Here is a 15,239-nt window from a genome sequence, read left to right as displayed (position 1 = left end):
ATTGCTCAGCTGCTGCTAAGTGTCTCTTGGCTGATCAGCTGAAAAAAACAAAAAACCAAAAAAAAAAAAAGACTTAATCCATTGCTGGGACCTTCTACCAAAGTATGTAAGTTAGTGCTGGGATGAATATGGGGTAGTCGTTTAACTTACAAGCTTTGAGAGCTCCCATGCTGGGTATAGAGATAATGGGTACTGGCACGCATCTAAAATATCCTGTGAAATTATACATAAATGCTTACTGTTTGATATATCTTAACACACTGTAAAACTTTGTACTTACAAGTATGTTTTCCATAAAAAAATCAACACTTTGTAGATAAAGAGGAAGATTCTCTGTTTCCCTCTCCTCCCCTGCTAACTGTGGGAGGAGATTGGCTGTGGAGTAACAGGATTTTTTTGGTAGACTAGAGTTATTTTGGCACAATCTGCCTAAAGAGGCTAACAGCACGCTCTCAATTTGGGTCAGTTCTTTTGTCTAGCAATGGATTTTAACCAGAGATCTCAAAGCAGAAAAACTTCTATTTTTATATTGAAAATACCCTACCCTTGCCAGATAATAATGACACTTTATAAAATAGAGGAGCCTATTTTTCTTAGGCAGATCTGTTTCCTATATACAATTTTAATAGTTGAGGTAAGTCTGCAGTCTAGTATCTTGCACTTCATAGCTTTAATGCTTATTTTTGTGTGTTTGGAAAATACAAAGTACAACAGATGCATCCTGCATTGAGCTTTCAATCTTAGCTTATCTTATAGTTTAGACCAAACAGATAAAGGATAAAAATCAATTAATTTACAGTTGGATGTATTAAAATGTCATAATTAATCAGCCATAATGTCATAAACAAATCATAATTAATCATTATCAGAAAAAAATAATTATTTTTCATACTTGGTATTTTCTGTCTCTGAAAGCCTTTCCTTTTTGTTAGCTCTGTTACTAATCAGCCACTAGCTGTAGGCCTTTAAAGTCAGAAAATGCAACATCAGTCAGGACACATGTAGCTGCAAAAACCAGTGAGCATGTAGGAGGAGTGCCTTTACAGGTCAAATGCTATAGCTGTTCTTTGACAAATCAGTCTGAATTAGCATCATAGGATCCTGTTGGTGTTCCTGCTCCCCCACACCTCCGGTTTCATCTGTTAGCAGCTGCTGTTGCCAACCCTCATTTTGCACTCCCAGACCTGTAATCTATTTCAGTGTTTGCTGGCAGTGCTGGAGCAGCTTTGGCCCCACAAACATCACTACCCAAACTTATGGCAAACATTGACATGAACTCTGTACCTGAAACCCTACTGCCTGTGGCTTCACCAGTCTTCAGCTAGTAATCATTTATTAATACTTTGAGGAAAGAGCAAATGGAATATAAAGTAACTCCTCTGCCTGATGGTCCAAGTTCAAGAGATAACATCAGTAGCAATGGACACACAAGTAAAAGGGTTTCTTAAAGGCTGTTTCATGCCTTTTTGCTAAATGATCACACTGCTGGTACCTCTATCCCAATGGATGGCTCTAATGTAAAGACCTACTTTAGGCACATGCATTTGTTCCCTGCTGAAGGGGCAGTACAGAGAGTGGTGGGAGAGAAAACCTTGAAGATAGCATTCTGGTGCTAGAGGCATCCTCTAGATAGTTGTTGCTGACACATTTGGGGTTGGGCTCTACCAAATGGATCCTGGCTTGGTGGGGTATGGAGACAAACTTATAATGCCACCTTTCTTTTTCACCTTTAAAATGAGGCTGCATGCTTTGACAGCTGTCTGTGTTCTGGTCTCTTTATCTAACTTATCTGTCTACATGGCTCCCATGTCCTCCATGTTAGAATGATAAATGGAAAAGGCTATTGAAATTTCAGCATGCTTAATAGTGTCCAGAGCCGATCTGTTGTATGACAGATGCAGCAATAGGTAATTACTTGATGGACATGGAGGACCTATGGTTAGCTATGTGCTTTTAGGAATTGGGAGTATACTGACAACACTTGTCTGAATGTAACCTGTGGAAGTGCAGGTTTCTTTTTCTGTGCATCACAGTAAATAAGCTATATGACTATCAAATTCAATGGATCTATCACTGTTAAGTAAGCACATGGTATCTGTTACTATATTTGTTCTTTTTATTTCTCAGAGAAATAATTTGACACTTGTAGAACAAATTTATATAAATATGGGTGGCTAATCTCACTAAATACCTGAACTTGACTTCAAAGGGTTAACTGTGTTTTGAATTGTGTAATATATAATGAACTTGTTTCAAAATCTGTTAATGGTTATTTTTCAACTGAATTCAGTAAGTTTGGGATCAGGTCCGTAGAGAGTACAAAACTCACGTGCACTGCCTAAAGAATCTGTCTAGCTTTTTCTATGGCTTGCAAATCTGTGAAGGAGTGGGATGAAAATTAGATGTAAATGTTCTTTTCTAGAATATTTTAAATGTTTGTTTTTTTTTTTTTTTAATGGGGATGGTGTGTCTTTATGTCCCTCAGTCTTTCCTAGTATCTCAGTAAATTTCAATCAATTTCTTTGCAAATCTAGTCTGCATTTCCACACATCTACCATTCAGGAACTTGGCTCAATAAATCATCTAAAAAACTCTGCAAGAGAAAACTGTATAGAGCTAATTCCTCTTTTACACCAGGATAACTCCATTGATTTATCAGAGCTAATTCTTACTGTATCCGGCTTGGAAAATTGAAGAACCAAATAAATGAATGCAGGAATTCGATCTACAAGGTAAAAGTTATGTGAAGGAGCCATGGTTATGCCTTTGAGTTGGAGGACTTTAATTGATTCCAGTTCATCCTTTTTATTTTTCTTTTTTGTTTGTGTGTGTTTATTGTCCTAGCATTCTTTGAATGTATTGTTCTGAGGGGCAAAAACTAAGATTAATGTGGCTGAGTTAGTATCAGTTATTGTTTTCTTCCTAATATCCTGCAGCTTTATGTTGCTTTAACGTATGCACATTCAGAGTTTTGAACATTGTGGGAAAAGGTTTCACTGGCATCCATTCTTGCCGTTAAAGTGCTTCCCATCTGAATATTGCCTGCCAAAGTATGTGGTATCCTGCAGAGCAAGAGGATGAGGACATAGATTGCAATGAAGCTGAACAGTTTGCACTTCCTAACGGTGACACCAGACATCAATCTTTTGTAGAGACAGCCCAGAATACAGGAGAATAAGAACTTTCACCCCCACTCCCCCACAAAAAAAAAAAAACAAAAGGAGAATTATCTTCTCTTTTCTTCCATTTCATTCCAGCAGTTTCCTTCTAAGATCCTCCAAGATGAATATGTTCTCAAATTGCATAAGCTGACATTTCAGTGGCTGAAATGTTTTTGGGGAAGGAAAAAAAGAAAAGAATTGAAGTAAAAAATAGTAGGTTCTCTGAAGTAACTTTTTTAAAAAAAAAAAAAATTATTTAATTTAGTCTCAGTTCTCTTTATCATCAAGCTAAGGAGTAGAGTGCTAATTTAGTCACAGTTAATGTGTTCCACACATTTATACCACAGTTTGACATCAGTATTCAGTAACACCAAGTTATATTATACAGGTTGGCAAATGCTCAGAACTAAAGATTGCCAGTGTTGTAATCGGCCATATCGGGAGAAGCTTGAGTCAAGTCTGCAGCTTGTATAAAGTGGCATACATCTACAGAAGTCACTTTGCACCAGCTGCTGAGGATCTTCTCCTGTAGACAGAAATTTGTTGCAGGTTTTTATTTTAATATATAAATCTAATTTCACCAACAGGATGATTTATAGTTGTGCAATTAATGAACCATATGCTCCTCTTTGTAGTAAAAAAGGTGCAGAAAGAGCTAAGTGCTGAAAAAAACTGCTACATCAATGAGCTGCAGAAGGTAATGTATACAGTGTCACTCAATCAAGAGCCTGTTAGGGTGTGAGGTGGATAAACCTTGCTATAACCATATAACCAGTAGGAACCCTCACCGAAGAAAGGATAGGTGAAAAATTGTAGCCCAGTGTTGGTGGGAAATGCTTGACAGGGCTTAGGACTGGGTTCACAAACTGGAGTTTATGCTATGATTTAGTTATCCTTGAAACTGCCATGGCACCAATTTATTTTTTGGTACAAATCAGAGCTGTTTTCAGACTCTTACTCCTCTCCTAAAAAATCTGTTAAGAAAGCCAGAACAACTGGAAAACAGCATACCCAAATCAAGTCTTATACACCCACAAAAGAGACAAGTGACAGTGTAACAGCCACCACCGTCATGATTCCTCACAATCCAGAGACTCAGATCTTTGTGACAGAGATCATCCAGAGGTCAGGTAAACAAAACTTTAACCAGCTGCAGAGCTGCTCCAAGAGACTAGCGAACTTGAACAATTGGCTTCAGGGAGGTGTGAGAAACAGGTTGGTTGGGCAACTTGGTATAATGGAATTTGTGCAAGAGACCTGCTGTGTACTGAGAGACTTGCCAAATATTCCACTATTTTGAGAGGTTACATATATACACATTACTAAAACTTCATTCCTTCTGTGTGTTTCTTCATCTTTTGAATTTTTCCTATTTGTCTTTGTGGAAATGTCCAAATCCAACATTTGCATGCTAAAATTACTTTGGATCATTTATCTTCTCAATATCTTTCTCCACAAAGGAATGCAGATTCATTTTCTGTTAAAACTATGAGTGAAGTTAGAGATTGAGTCACTGTGAACTTCTGAATCCTTACCTAATAACCTTTGTTCCTTTGTGGTTTTCCATAGCATGTGTGGAAAGAGGCTGTTCAATTCCTGGCAACTGTATGAAATGCTCACAGGCCATGGATTAGGACTGTGCTAATGTAATTAACGGAGACTCTTACTCTTGTTTACATTGATACAACTGTGCTGCATGAAGTTTGATCTTAGCTTCCAAGGGAACTAATTCTACTAGAAGAGACTGAGTCTTTGGGAACACTGTGGCTTTTTCTAGACTTTCAGTTGATGTCCTATGCTTCTGAAGATACCAGGAGATAACATAGGGCACATATGGGTTGAGAGGACCATTATTTTTGTCATGGCTGAGCTCTGCTTTCCTAACCATGTGATAACTTAAATATTTTACAGATTCAGAAGTAATTCACAGTCCCCTGGATTCTTGCTAAGAGGGGATATGATCTGGCCCATTGTTTGTTCTGGGTATCATATGTAATACTTTGGCTTGTCTTGATTCTTCCCACGTTTCCCTAGCCCATTCTGCATCTTAAGTTTTGCAGATCTTATTGTGGATTTTTTGTGTGGGAGCAGTTTTGTGTTTTCAACTGGTATGGCAGCAGATCAAGCAGGAGGTTTTGGCTTGTGCACTGATTCTGGAGGCAGGTTTTGTAGAAGGTTGCTCTGATTTTTGGCTTGTAAGCCATGGGAGCATATACCATGTATGACTTGATTATAAGTTAGCCCACTCACTAAATAGTTTGCTGACCACATATAGTAACTTAAGAAGAGGGCTGAAAAACAGAGATAATACTGAACAAAGCACAGAAAAAGTGCATCACAGAAGGATCAGATGCTGAATGCCTAGTGAAATTGCGTAATTAAGCTTCTGGATTGCAACTATGTAGCTTACAGAGTGTTTCATGGTAGCATTATTTTCTGTTTGACACTGGCTGTGTGACGTGCTGTATGGTTGCCTATCCTGGAATTACCTGGGTACCCGGTGTATTTCATAGCAAAATGACCAAAGAGGGATAGATAGTGCTGAGGATGAAGGAGTGCTTCTGAGTCGTTCCACTTCTGACACACAAACTCTGGGAGCAAAGACTAGCATAATCTATTTTTCCTGTTATTCTAAACAGTAGTGGAACTCCAACTTTCAAAATGCTGAGAACTGGTCTGTGTCAGATACAAGCACAGATAGGTGCTTCTCAACAAAAATGTGCAGAAGAAGAAAGTTAAGAAAATTGTTTGAAGCTTTATAGTGAATCAAGTCTAATTCAACACTTGAACTCAGATTTCCTTACAGTTAGTCTTTTGATTTACATATGTGATCATCCTGAGAATACAAACTGCTAATACTCACTGTAGCCAAGGCCACAATGTAAGAAAAATGTGTCTTATTAAAAAAAACAACAAAAAAGTATATATTTCCCTGTATACATGCTTCTTTGTGTGTGGTATATAACACCGTCTTCCAGATAAATTCCTTGGATCTAATCCTGTTCTCATTACACCCGCACAGCTCTACGCTTACACTAATGTAATTGAGGAAAGAATTTGTTCCTGTAAGAATTATTTTTCTAATAAGAAGGAAGCAGAGACTTTTGGCAAATAAACTAACTTGCAACTCTTATTGAACAACGCTAAAACAAAAAACATAAAGTTGAATTGGAAGAGTAACAAAAGAGGGACTATACAACAGACTAAAGAGAAGACTCATGTGCAGATCATATCTACTTCTACTTCATATCTACTTCATGTGGACATGATAACTCGTCTGTGTAGGTAGATTTCTGATTTCATGTGAGGTGGAATGGATTCTAGGGTGACTTCCCAATTTTAATAAAGGCATCCACTCTGAGGTTTTTAGCCAACTTTTATTTAAAAAAATCTGGAAATTGTCCCTCCCAGTAAAAAAACATAAGGGGTGCTCTGTCTCATATACTAATACTATGTATAATACAAATATGCATACAAATACTATGTATTCTTCTCTGTTTTATCTTTGTATGGAGGGTTGAAATGCATAGAAAAGGAATGACTGGAAGATTTACCTTCCAGGCCATTTTTGTTTCCTCAGTCATCCTGGGTTTTCTATTAATTCTGACTGGAGAGAAGTAGACTGATGAGAGGATCCCTTTTCTATTGCTTGTAGATGAACACAGCACAGAGTACCTGCCTCTGAAGCGCTGCAAGTTACAACTGCTCTAGGAAGCACCAGTTTCCGTGCTGAGGTCATCAGGGACCACGCCATGGGCAAGGGGTTTCTTGCCACATGCTTGGCTTTGAGTTCATCATAATGTGGTAATCTGAGGCATAGTCAATGTAATTTTGCTATCTTCTAAGTTTCTAGCTAGGTAAATTGTAGTTAAGTTCCTCACTGAATACTTGAAGGTATCTAATCTTCTAAGATGGCAAGCATAGTGAAACTGAAGGTTTTGTTTAAATTTAAGTAGATGCTGAGGGGAAGCTTTCACCAGTTCTTCTAGCTACAGTCAGCACTGACTGAAAGAGAATAGAAACTTTACGAGACTCAACATATGGACATCTTTCTAAAAATGTATTTTTTTTTCACTTTAGATCCAAGTCTTATAAAGCTGTGCGCAAAGAAATTACCCCATTTTAATTAAAAGGTCTATCTAATCTTTTTTATTCACTAAAGATTCATTAAATCTTTACCATTTCACTGATTTGGAGGATTGCGGTAAATGGTTGTTTTCATTGACATCACTTCTTGAAATGGCTATGGGTTTTTTTGGCATACATATTTTCTCCTGTTGTTAATCATAAAGTGTTGAGCTATGGAAATCACTGAAAGCTACAGAAATGAACAACTGGAGAGTCTCATTTTGAACTCTCTGCATAATGTATTCTTAAAGAGAAACCTTACGTGCATGATCCCCAGTTTCTACTACCATGGAAGAAATACTTTGGAAGTAGTGAAATACAGCCCAGGCATTGGATCTGTCTTTGGGTCTCACAGAAAGGGATTTTATTAGTGCCAAAAAATTAATTTGAAATAGAAAAAATCTAAGGCTAAGTAGAATCATTGGTTGCCATACCAATTTGGTTGTGACGGTGTGTGAAACGTGACATTTTATGTATTAATTAGGAGGAGGAGGGAGGGAAGAAGTGGAAAAGAAGGATAACATAATTAATCTTTCTTCCTTTTGGAAAACCCAGGAAAAAAAAAAAAAAAACCAAAATAAAGCAGGACTGCTGCAAAAAGCCTGGCTCCATCTTCTTGATAACTGGTACTTTGAGGCTACTATTAAGTTCCCCCAAAGCCTCCTCTTCTCCAGGCCACTTCCCTCAGCGTCTCATTTTCCTTCTTCTATCAGGAGAATTAATGTATTGAACTGATGCTAAAAAAGACAAATCTTCATTTTCCCTTAGAATTAGTATTAGGATACATATATGTCAACCACTTGAAGCTCACTAATTTTATCAACTGCAGGTCTGACTCTGACATAACAATGTACACTTAAAGATCTAGAGTGAAAACAGGGCCAGATGATAACCCATCCATCATCCAGCAGTTCCTGTGTAGCACCAATTTTCTTTCCTTCCTCACCTATCTACATGGTGTCATTCATTCTCTTTTGGGATTACATGCTGATTGATTTACAGTTTATATTGAGTGATGGAAGAAAATATTCATTGATTCTGTACAGTAGCAATAATAATGTATTAAACAATAATTAACTCCAGTAGCAAGATGTAGTTGTTCTGTTCTTCCCTGGATGTGAGTAGCTCCTCAGGTCTCCACCCATTAACAAGAACCTGGGAAAAGCCACACCAGCAAAGGAGGCCCTTGCTGTACTAGGTTATAATTTGTATAACTTTCCTCACATAAAATGGAAATGCTGACTTAATCTTCTGTTAGAGATAGTTCTTCATAATAGCAGAAGATTCAGAAGATTTCCAAGACCCAACTGGGTGTAGTCCTCAGGAACTTAAAGCTGGTCTCGCTGTGAACAGGAGGTTGGATTAGAGACCTCCTGGGGTTCCCTCCTCTGCCTGAATTATCCTGTGATTCTATAATGTTCATTCTCCTGAATCAAAAATAGTGGTTTTGTGCATATGTGTATTGCAGTTACGTATTTTTAAAATTGTATTTACCAATCACATTTGACTTAGAAAACATCAAAAATTCCATTAGAGCATTGTATGGGTGGCTTCTCCAGTTTCATCACCTACTTTTTTCCTGTGGCTTCATGGGAGAATTTGACTGGAGAGATCTAAAAAATGCAGTAATGCTTCCTGTTTTCCACACAAAAAAAAAAGAAAAAGAAAAAAAAAAAAGTTGGAATTGGTCATATCTCAGTCTCACTCTCTTTTTTGGTTGTTATGTAATAATACATATAAGAAAGTACATGTGCGAGAATCTTTTATAATTTCATTCTCATTCAAGTAAGTTTCCTCATTTTGCTTCAAGTTATCAACATTATGAAAGAAAAAGTGAAACCACAGCTCTTCTATAGACACATACATTTCAGTTTTTGTTGCAGGTAGTTGGTGAGCAGTCAGCTGTATTCCTTGAAGAGTGCTTGGTCTGTTTCTTACATTTGTGAGATGTCTTCTAGCTGTTATGATTGTAATATTTTAAATGTACTAATGGTTACAGACTGAATTTTGTGATGATCTATTTCACACTTATTCATGATGTTATTCTTTTGCTTCAAATAAAAAGTTATTGATGATCAGTTTCTTCAGATAAATTTTTAAGACAAAAATTATGTCCAATCATCAGCTCTGCCTATTTTGCCAAGGAATTTAACATAGACTGTGCCATTGATGTCAGCAAGAATAGGATTAAGGAGCAGGATTTAATTTACTTAGCTGTAACAGAAGAAGTCAGAATTAGCTTTAGCAGTTAAATTACTTGTGGCAGAATTGTTTGTTTATGTCCCTAATATTCCTGTGGTATATTTTTGAATGATAGATCATTTAAGCTGACTCACACATCTGAAAGATTAACATTTTACCAATATTCAGTTACCTTATTGCATATTCTTGTTAGTGTAAGAGGCAGTTTAACTGAAAAATGAATGCTAATAAAATGCCTTTTTAGTAATTCATTTTGAAAACCATTTGACCTTAACTACAATGAAAGTAGACTGTAAAAATCATCATAGATTCCCTTCCTTGAACTTTTCATAATGCTGAAAAATGACTGAGGGAAAGAAGCAAGATCCAGTTACTGTACCCTGTTTGTACAGCTGTACTTCATTGAGTGGAGGCTTGTGTTACACACAGTTTGTGATAGGAAGTAAATGCTTTTAAAACAACTAAGGAGACAGGTCTTTAACCTCCACCTTTTCAGATTCTTTGTTCACTCATTTAGCTTCTGTTGAGGTCTTGGGGAACATTTCAAATACAAATTATTATTGAGTACTGAAGCTCATCTGAATAATTCATCTCCTAGTGAGCTCATTAGGCAGAGATGCATTAAGGTTTTGTTGGCTTTTATTTTTTTCAGAGAGATCACTAATTCTTGATACAGTGAATGCTTGTTCCTTCAGGAACAAATGCTTTCAAAGAAGGGAGGATTCTCAGATTGAGTGTTAAATGTTTTACAATAGTTGAAATTAGTTTTAATTCATCAATTGTAAGGATTTTCAAAGACTTAGAGGACATTTAAAAATGATGTTGTCATGTAAATTACCAAACTGTCAAAATTAATTAGATTTGAAATTCTTAGTTTCTAGCATACAAGACTGTTACCTCCTTTTACAAGACTATCTAGTCCCCTGAAATGATGAAGACACCTTGAGATTCATTAAGGGGATTTTTTTGGCATTACTTTACATTGCAAGTATATGTTAATGACCAGACCTAAACTATTTGATACAAGCTTGGTACCAGATAATTTCAGGACTTCAAATATACTTTATGAGATCATTCTGTGAATGTAATTCTAGTATCTGCCAAAGGCATTCTCTAATTATTCTACTGAAACATATCAGTGGCAATGGGAGTGTGCAGCTGGCAAGCCAGTAAACTTTTAATTTCTGTAATCAGATGAGAGTTTGTGTACACTTCAACCCGTGAAATACATGTGACCTTAAAATTAGGTTTATGCTAAATAGGCATTATGTGGGCTGCATTAACCACCCACTTTCTCATTTTGCTGTAATTAAGGTCATCCTCATAGCTTGGTAGCTATACATCTGACAGCCATGAACATTTCTATCTTAACCTCCCACTTAAGGCTGTCCAGATATCAATATACACTGCAGAGGGGCCACCCAGATCTGCACTTAATGAGAAAATGCATTGAAATACAATCAGGATTTTGAAGTAGTCTTCTTCACTGGGCTGCATTAGAGGTGCTATGCCTTCAGAGCACATGGCTGACACTGGTTTTGCCCTTATTTCAGCAACTTTTTTTGAACTGTGACACAATAGAGCGACTGCTTTCCTTTGGCTGGGTCTAGAATTCCCAACAAGCAGTCATTTGTTTTTCCATTTGTCACTAGCAGACAGGCAACGGCTGTGTTTTGTGGTCTGTGGTACAAGTGGGCCTGAAAATTTACATGTCCCAGAAAACTGTAAGCACAACATCAGACACCAGTTAGGTTGTTTAAATTTGAAGTGTAAGAATTTTGGAACATTTTATGTCCCCTTCTAGTCTTGAAGTATAACTTCAATAAACAAATGCAGGCATAAAAGCATCCTTAGTCCTTGTCTCTCTGAACCCCATAACAGAACTCCTACCGACTCAGGTTATCAGGACTCAACTCAGATTTTCTGGCTGTTTAATTCTCATCTCACACATCTTTCTGCTTATCCAGCAGTGACTTCAGTTCCTGCCACAGCCTTGCCTCCTTCATCATAAAAGTTACACTGACTTGTGTCCACTTACTGACATTTAACCTAGCCTACACAAAGTCATCTCTGAGCCTTAGGTTTTATTACTTTCTATACTATGGTAAAATAGCAAAGTGTGAATTGGGGGATTAGCTGCTTTTAGCTTAAGAAAAAAGGCCATGGGAAACAAATGTTGCTTTGTTCTCTAGTACATACCTCATTAGAAATTATGTGTTTTGCAGAGGTTAATATACTGTGGGCAGCGCACCAAATACATCATAGTTCTGAAGATTACAACCTATTCACAGCCTTGAGACAATCTGTACTGCAGAAATACACCTCCTGGGTAAGTTGCACAAGATTTGACAAAGAAATTCATATCAACAAGTTTTAGTAAAAGTGAACCATAGTGTTTATTTCCCTTCAAAGAAAAACATATAAATTATGTAAGATGATTGACACTGAAAACACAGAAGTTGAAACTGAAGAATCTGAGAATCATAAGCTTTAAATATACATTCATTAATGTTTTTACAACAAACTTGAAAAGAGATACAGTAGTTAAATTTAAGAAGGCTAATTATAACCCTGCATTTATATTTTCATAACTTCCTGAGTAAAATGGGACAATTTTTTCGTTCAGTTATTCATGGATAAGTACAGGAAAAGACCACAGTATAACATAACTACTCTAGAATATGTCTGTATAACTGAAAGGAGCAAGGAGAGAAATCATTCCTAAAGATTGCTTTGGACATGCAAATGTATTTATTTGTCTCTGCTCATTCATGTCATGTGTCAGTGCTCCAGTAAGGGCAGTATGCCACTACTTTTACCTAGTGTTATTTCAGATATAATTTATTTTAAATGGTGAACTGTGCACATATCCAATATAAATTAAAATGAGTGCTCATATACAGATTTTAAAAGAGTATATTTCCAATTACATTCATAAATGTAACATACTATTCAGTGTTTAGTCTTGGGCCCAGGATAACTGCTGATTTCCTCAGTTGCTCTCTCATGTTCTCTGTTGACTCTATTTTTAACTCAGCTTGTAGTTTCTTTGCTTATTTTTTAAAAAAGAATAACTTCAAAATTTGAATTTTCAGAATTACAGTTCAAAAGCAATGTTCAATGTATTTTTGTATATATATAAAATATATAAATGCTATTCTCCAATGAGGTATAATACTGGTGGTGGAGGAAACCCACAGTCCTCTGGAAATCTCTGCAACTAGCCTATGAGCAGATGACTCAAAGCCGAGATTGTGTGCTCACACAAATACAAATCCAGTGTAACTCCATTAACTTCAGTAAAGTTAGTCTGGATTTATGTTCATATAACTGAGTATGGACTTAGTTATTCATAACAGTTCCAAGCCCATGACATTAGATGGGCACTAGGTTCCAAAAAAATTACTAGTTCTGGAAATTGTGAAGCTGATACTATTTCTTCATTTTGTTTCTTAAAGTCTTCTCTGTAAATTCTTGTTATTTTTTTTATTCAGGAAATAGTTATCTGATGTTGGTAGGAATCCCTCAAATTTACACAACCATCATGAACAATAATGGAAGGGATGCATCTCTGTCACAACTCTGCTTCCTATGTAAATACTGCCATGTTAAAGATTTAACCATCGGGACTATATGTGCAAATCCTTGACAAAAACAATAATTCAAAAAAGACAAAAAGCCTGTGAGTACATATGGGTGTGTACATAAGCGCTTTGCCTGTGTGGTTTGGAGGATGATACCTCAGAGAAATATTCAGGAAGGCCAAGACGTCTGGCCTCGTTAGATTCTGAAGACCATCCTCAGGACCACACTGATATCGCTTGGCAAATAATGTATGTACATTTAAAATTCATTTGCTTTGAACAAAGGGAAGCAAACATAGGAATCCATAATACTTTTGCGTGCAGTGTTTTTTCCACTAAATATTTGGTATTAGCCAGGATATTTGGTTAATGTAAACATCGGTTTACCTCCCTCCAGATCTTTTGAGAGGTATGCAAGTTTTCTTTATTCAAAGCCTTGCTGCACTGCTATTTTTTTGGACTGCCAGACTTGTCCAGAACCCCATGGATGCATCTGCCTTGAAGCTGAAACTCAGTGAAGCCTTTATTTAATCTCTGAGAGTGATCTGATGTTGCTGAACGTGTACTGTTGAATGCAGTTTGACATCCAGTTTTGTGGAGGCTGTGAGAAAGTTGTGGTGGATGATGTGGGATTGTGGGACTGTTCTACTGCCAGTTCTGTATGTGTTTTAAGTTAATCGTTACAAGATAAATAAATCAGCATATTAATCTGTGTGGGTTGTGCTCGAGCTGATTGAAGAGAAGTGAAATGAAAGAGAAGAGAAAAACATGCTTGAAGTACAGTCAGTTGTGTGAGATGTACTCCTGAACTTGGAACCAAATGTGTATTGCTTCATGTCGTTTGCACACACAGTTTCTGTTACTCCCGTGAAGGGGGCCATAGAAAAGCAGACCTACTGTTAAGACTGAGAGACGGTTTTGAAGCTCATTTTGTGGGAAAAAGATGTGGAAAAAAAATGTATATTCATTTTTAAGAAGTCAGCAAGCCAGTGCTACATAAATTTTTGCTTCTGATGAAAGTGTAATTGTGAAAGGAGAGAGTTGCATATACACCTTGAAAAGCTATGATTTAATTTGAGTACCAGTTCTCAACTTTCTTCCAAGGGTAAGATTTAATTGCAAATATTAGATCCATAATAATTTGATAGATTTAGACTATACATTTAGATAAAGGGTTGAATTATGCCTTACTGGTTTAAAAGCAGTGAAAACATCTGTATATAAATCTGGAAAGGGAATAACACTGTTCTGTTCAACACTGAGTCACAAAGTTCACTTCTTATCTACTAAGCAGTCTGCCAGGTCTGGGATCTGTAAGGGATGGGTTTTTTGGTTTTTTTATCCCTACCTTTAACTCCTGGAGAACCCTCACAGAAGTATAGCCCACAGTCAGTGTCTGTCGGCAGCTGCCCTGTGGCCCCACAGCCCTGCGGTGGCTGGCTGGCCAGCAAGGGCCACCCCATCAGCAGGTGGCCCCATAAACCCAGCATGGAAAAGGAAGAAACTTTGCCCTCCTGCTACACCTCAGGAGTTGCACATTTTTCCTGTTCCATAGTGGAAGTGTTTATAAGCTTTTACTGACAAATGAGAGTGAGAAAGGTAGAGCATGCCCACGTTGGAGAGCGTGCAGCAGACACACACTCTTCAAAAGGGGCAATGCCTTAAGCGTGAAGGCACCCAGCTGCAGTGCAGCAGCCTCAGATACAAATCCCTCTCCACCCCCTCGCTGAGTGTCTTTCCCATCAGGTTATCAGTTATTGTGGCGCTCTCTCAATCTCTGTTGCTGAATCCACAGTGGGAAAAGATCTGTGAGTGGGATAAACATTCTTCTGCAGTTTTGACCAGAAATTCCATCTTGGAGCCAGGAAAGCTTTTCCTCTACAGATTAGTGAAAGCTGGTACATTCCCATGAAATGTTTTTATTTGGTGAACTGGCATTTCCAGTGAAAAACTGTTTAATGATTTTATTATTTTTTTCTGACATTGATCTTGTTGTTTCAGTGGAACCACAAATAGGAGAAACCAAATCTTTTGTATGGGAGAGGTTTTCATTCCTCCCTATGGGTTCTACTTCCGTAAATGATCTTTGAAATCCTTTCTGTGCAAAATAAAGCTTACATTGCAAGGAAACATGAAGCAGTTTGGAAAGCATTCTCCTTTGTCA

General features: G+C 37.2%; 1 protein-coding gene across 6 annotated transcripts in view; it reads left to right on the top strand.

The window, feature by feature from the left end:
• AGMO (alkylglycerol monooxygenase) overlaps positions 1-15,239 on the top strand; it is a 193,764-nt gene that overhangs the window by 68,470 nt on the left and 110,055 nt on the right. For all 6 annotated transcript variants that reach the window (XR_012626257.1, XM_074849166.1, XM_074849157.1 and 3 more), the window contains exon 4: positions 11,717-11,820. Coding sequence is in view for 5 of the 6 variants with exons in the window: in XM_074849166.1 (XP_074705267.1) it covers positions 11,717-11,820 (104 nt within the window). In the remaining variant the exon portion in view is untranslated. The remainder of the gene's footprint in view (positions 1-11,716; positions 11,821-15,239) is intronic.

Source organism: Strix aluco, chromosome 1 (assembly GCF_031877795.1).
Source record: "Strix aluco isolate bStrAlu1 chromosome 1, bStrAlu1.hap1, whole genome shotgun sequence".
Lineage (NCBI taxonomy): Eukaryota > Metazoa > Chordata > Aves > Strigiformes > Strigidae > Strix > Strix aluco.
This window is presented reverse-complemented; position numbering and strand designations above follow the sequence as displayed.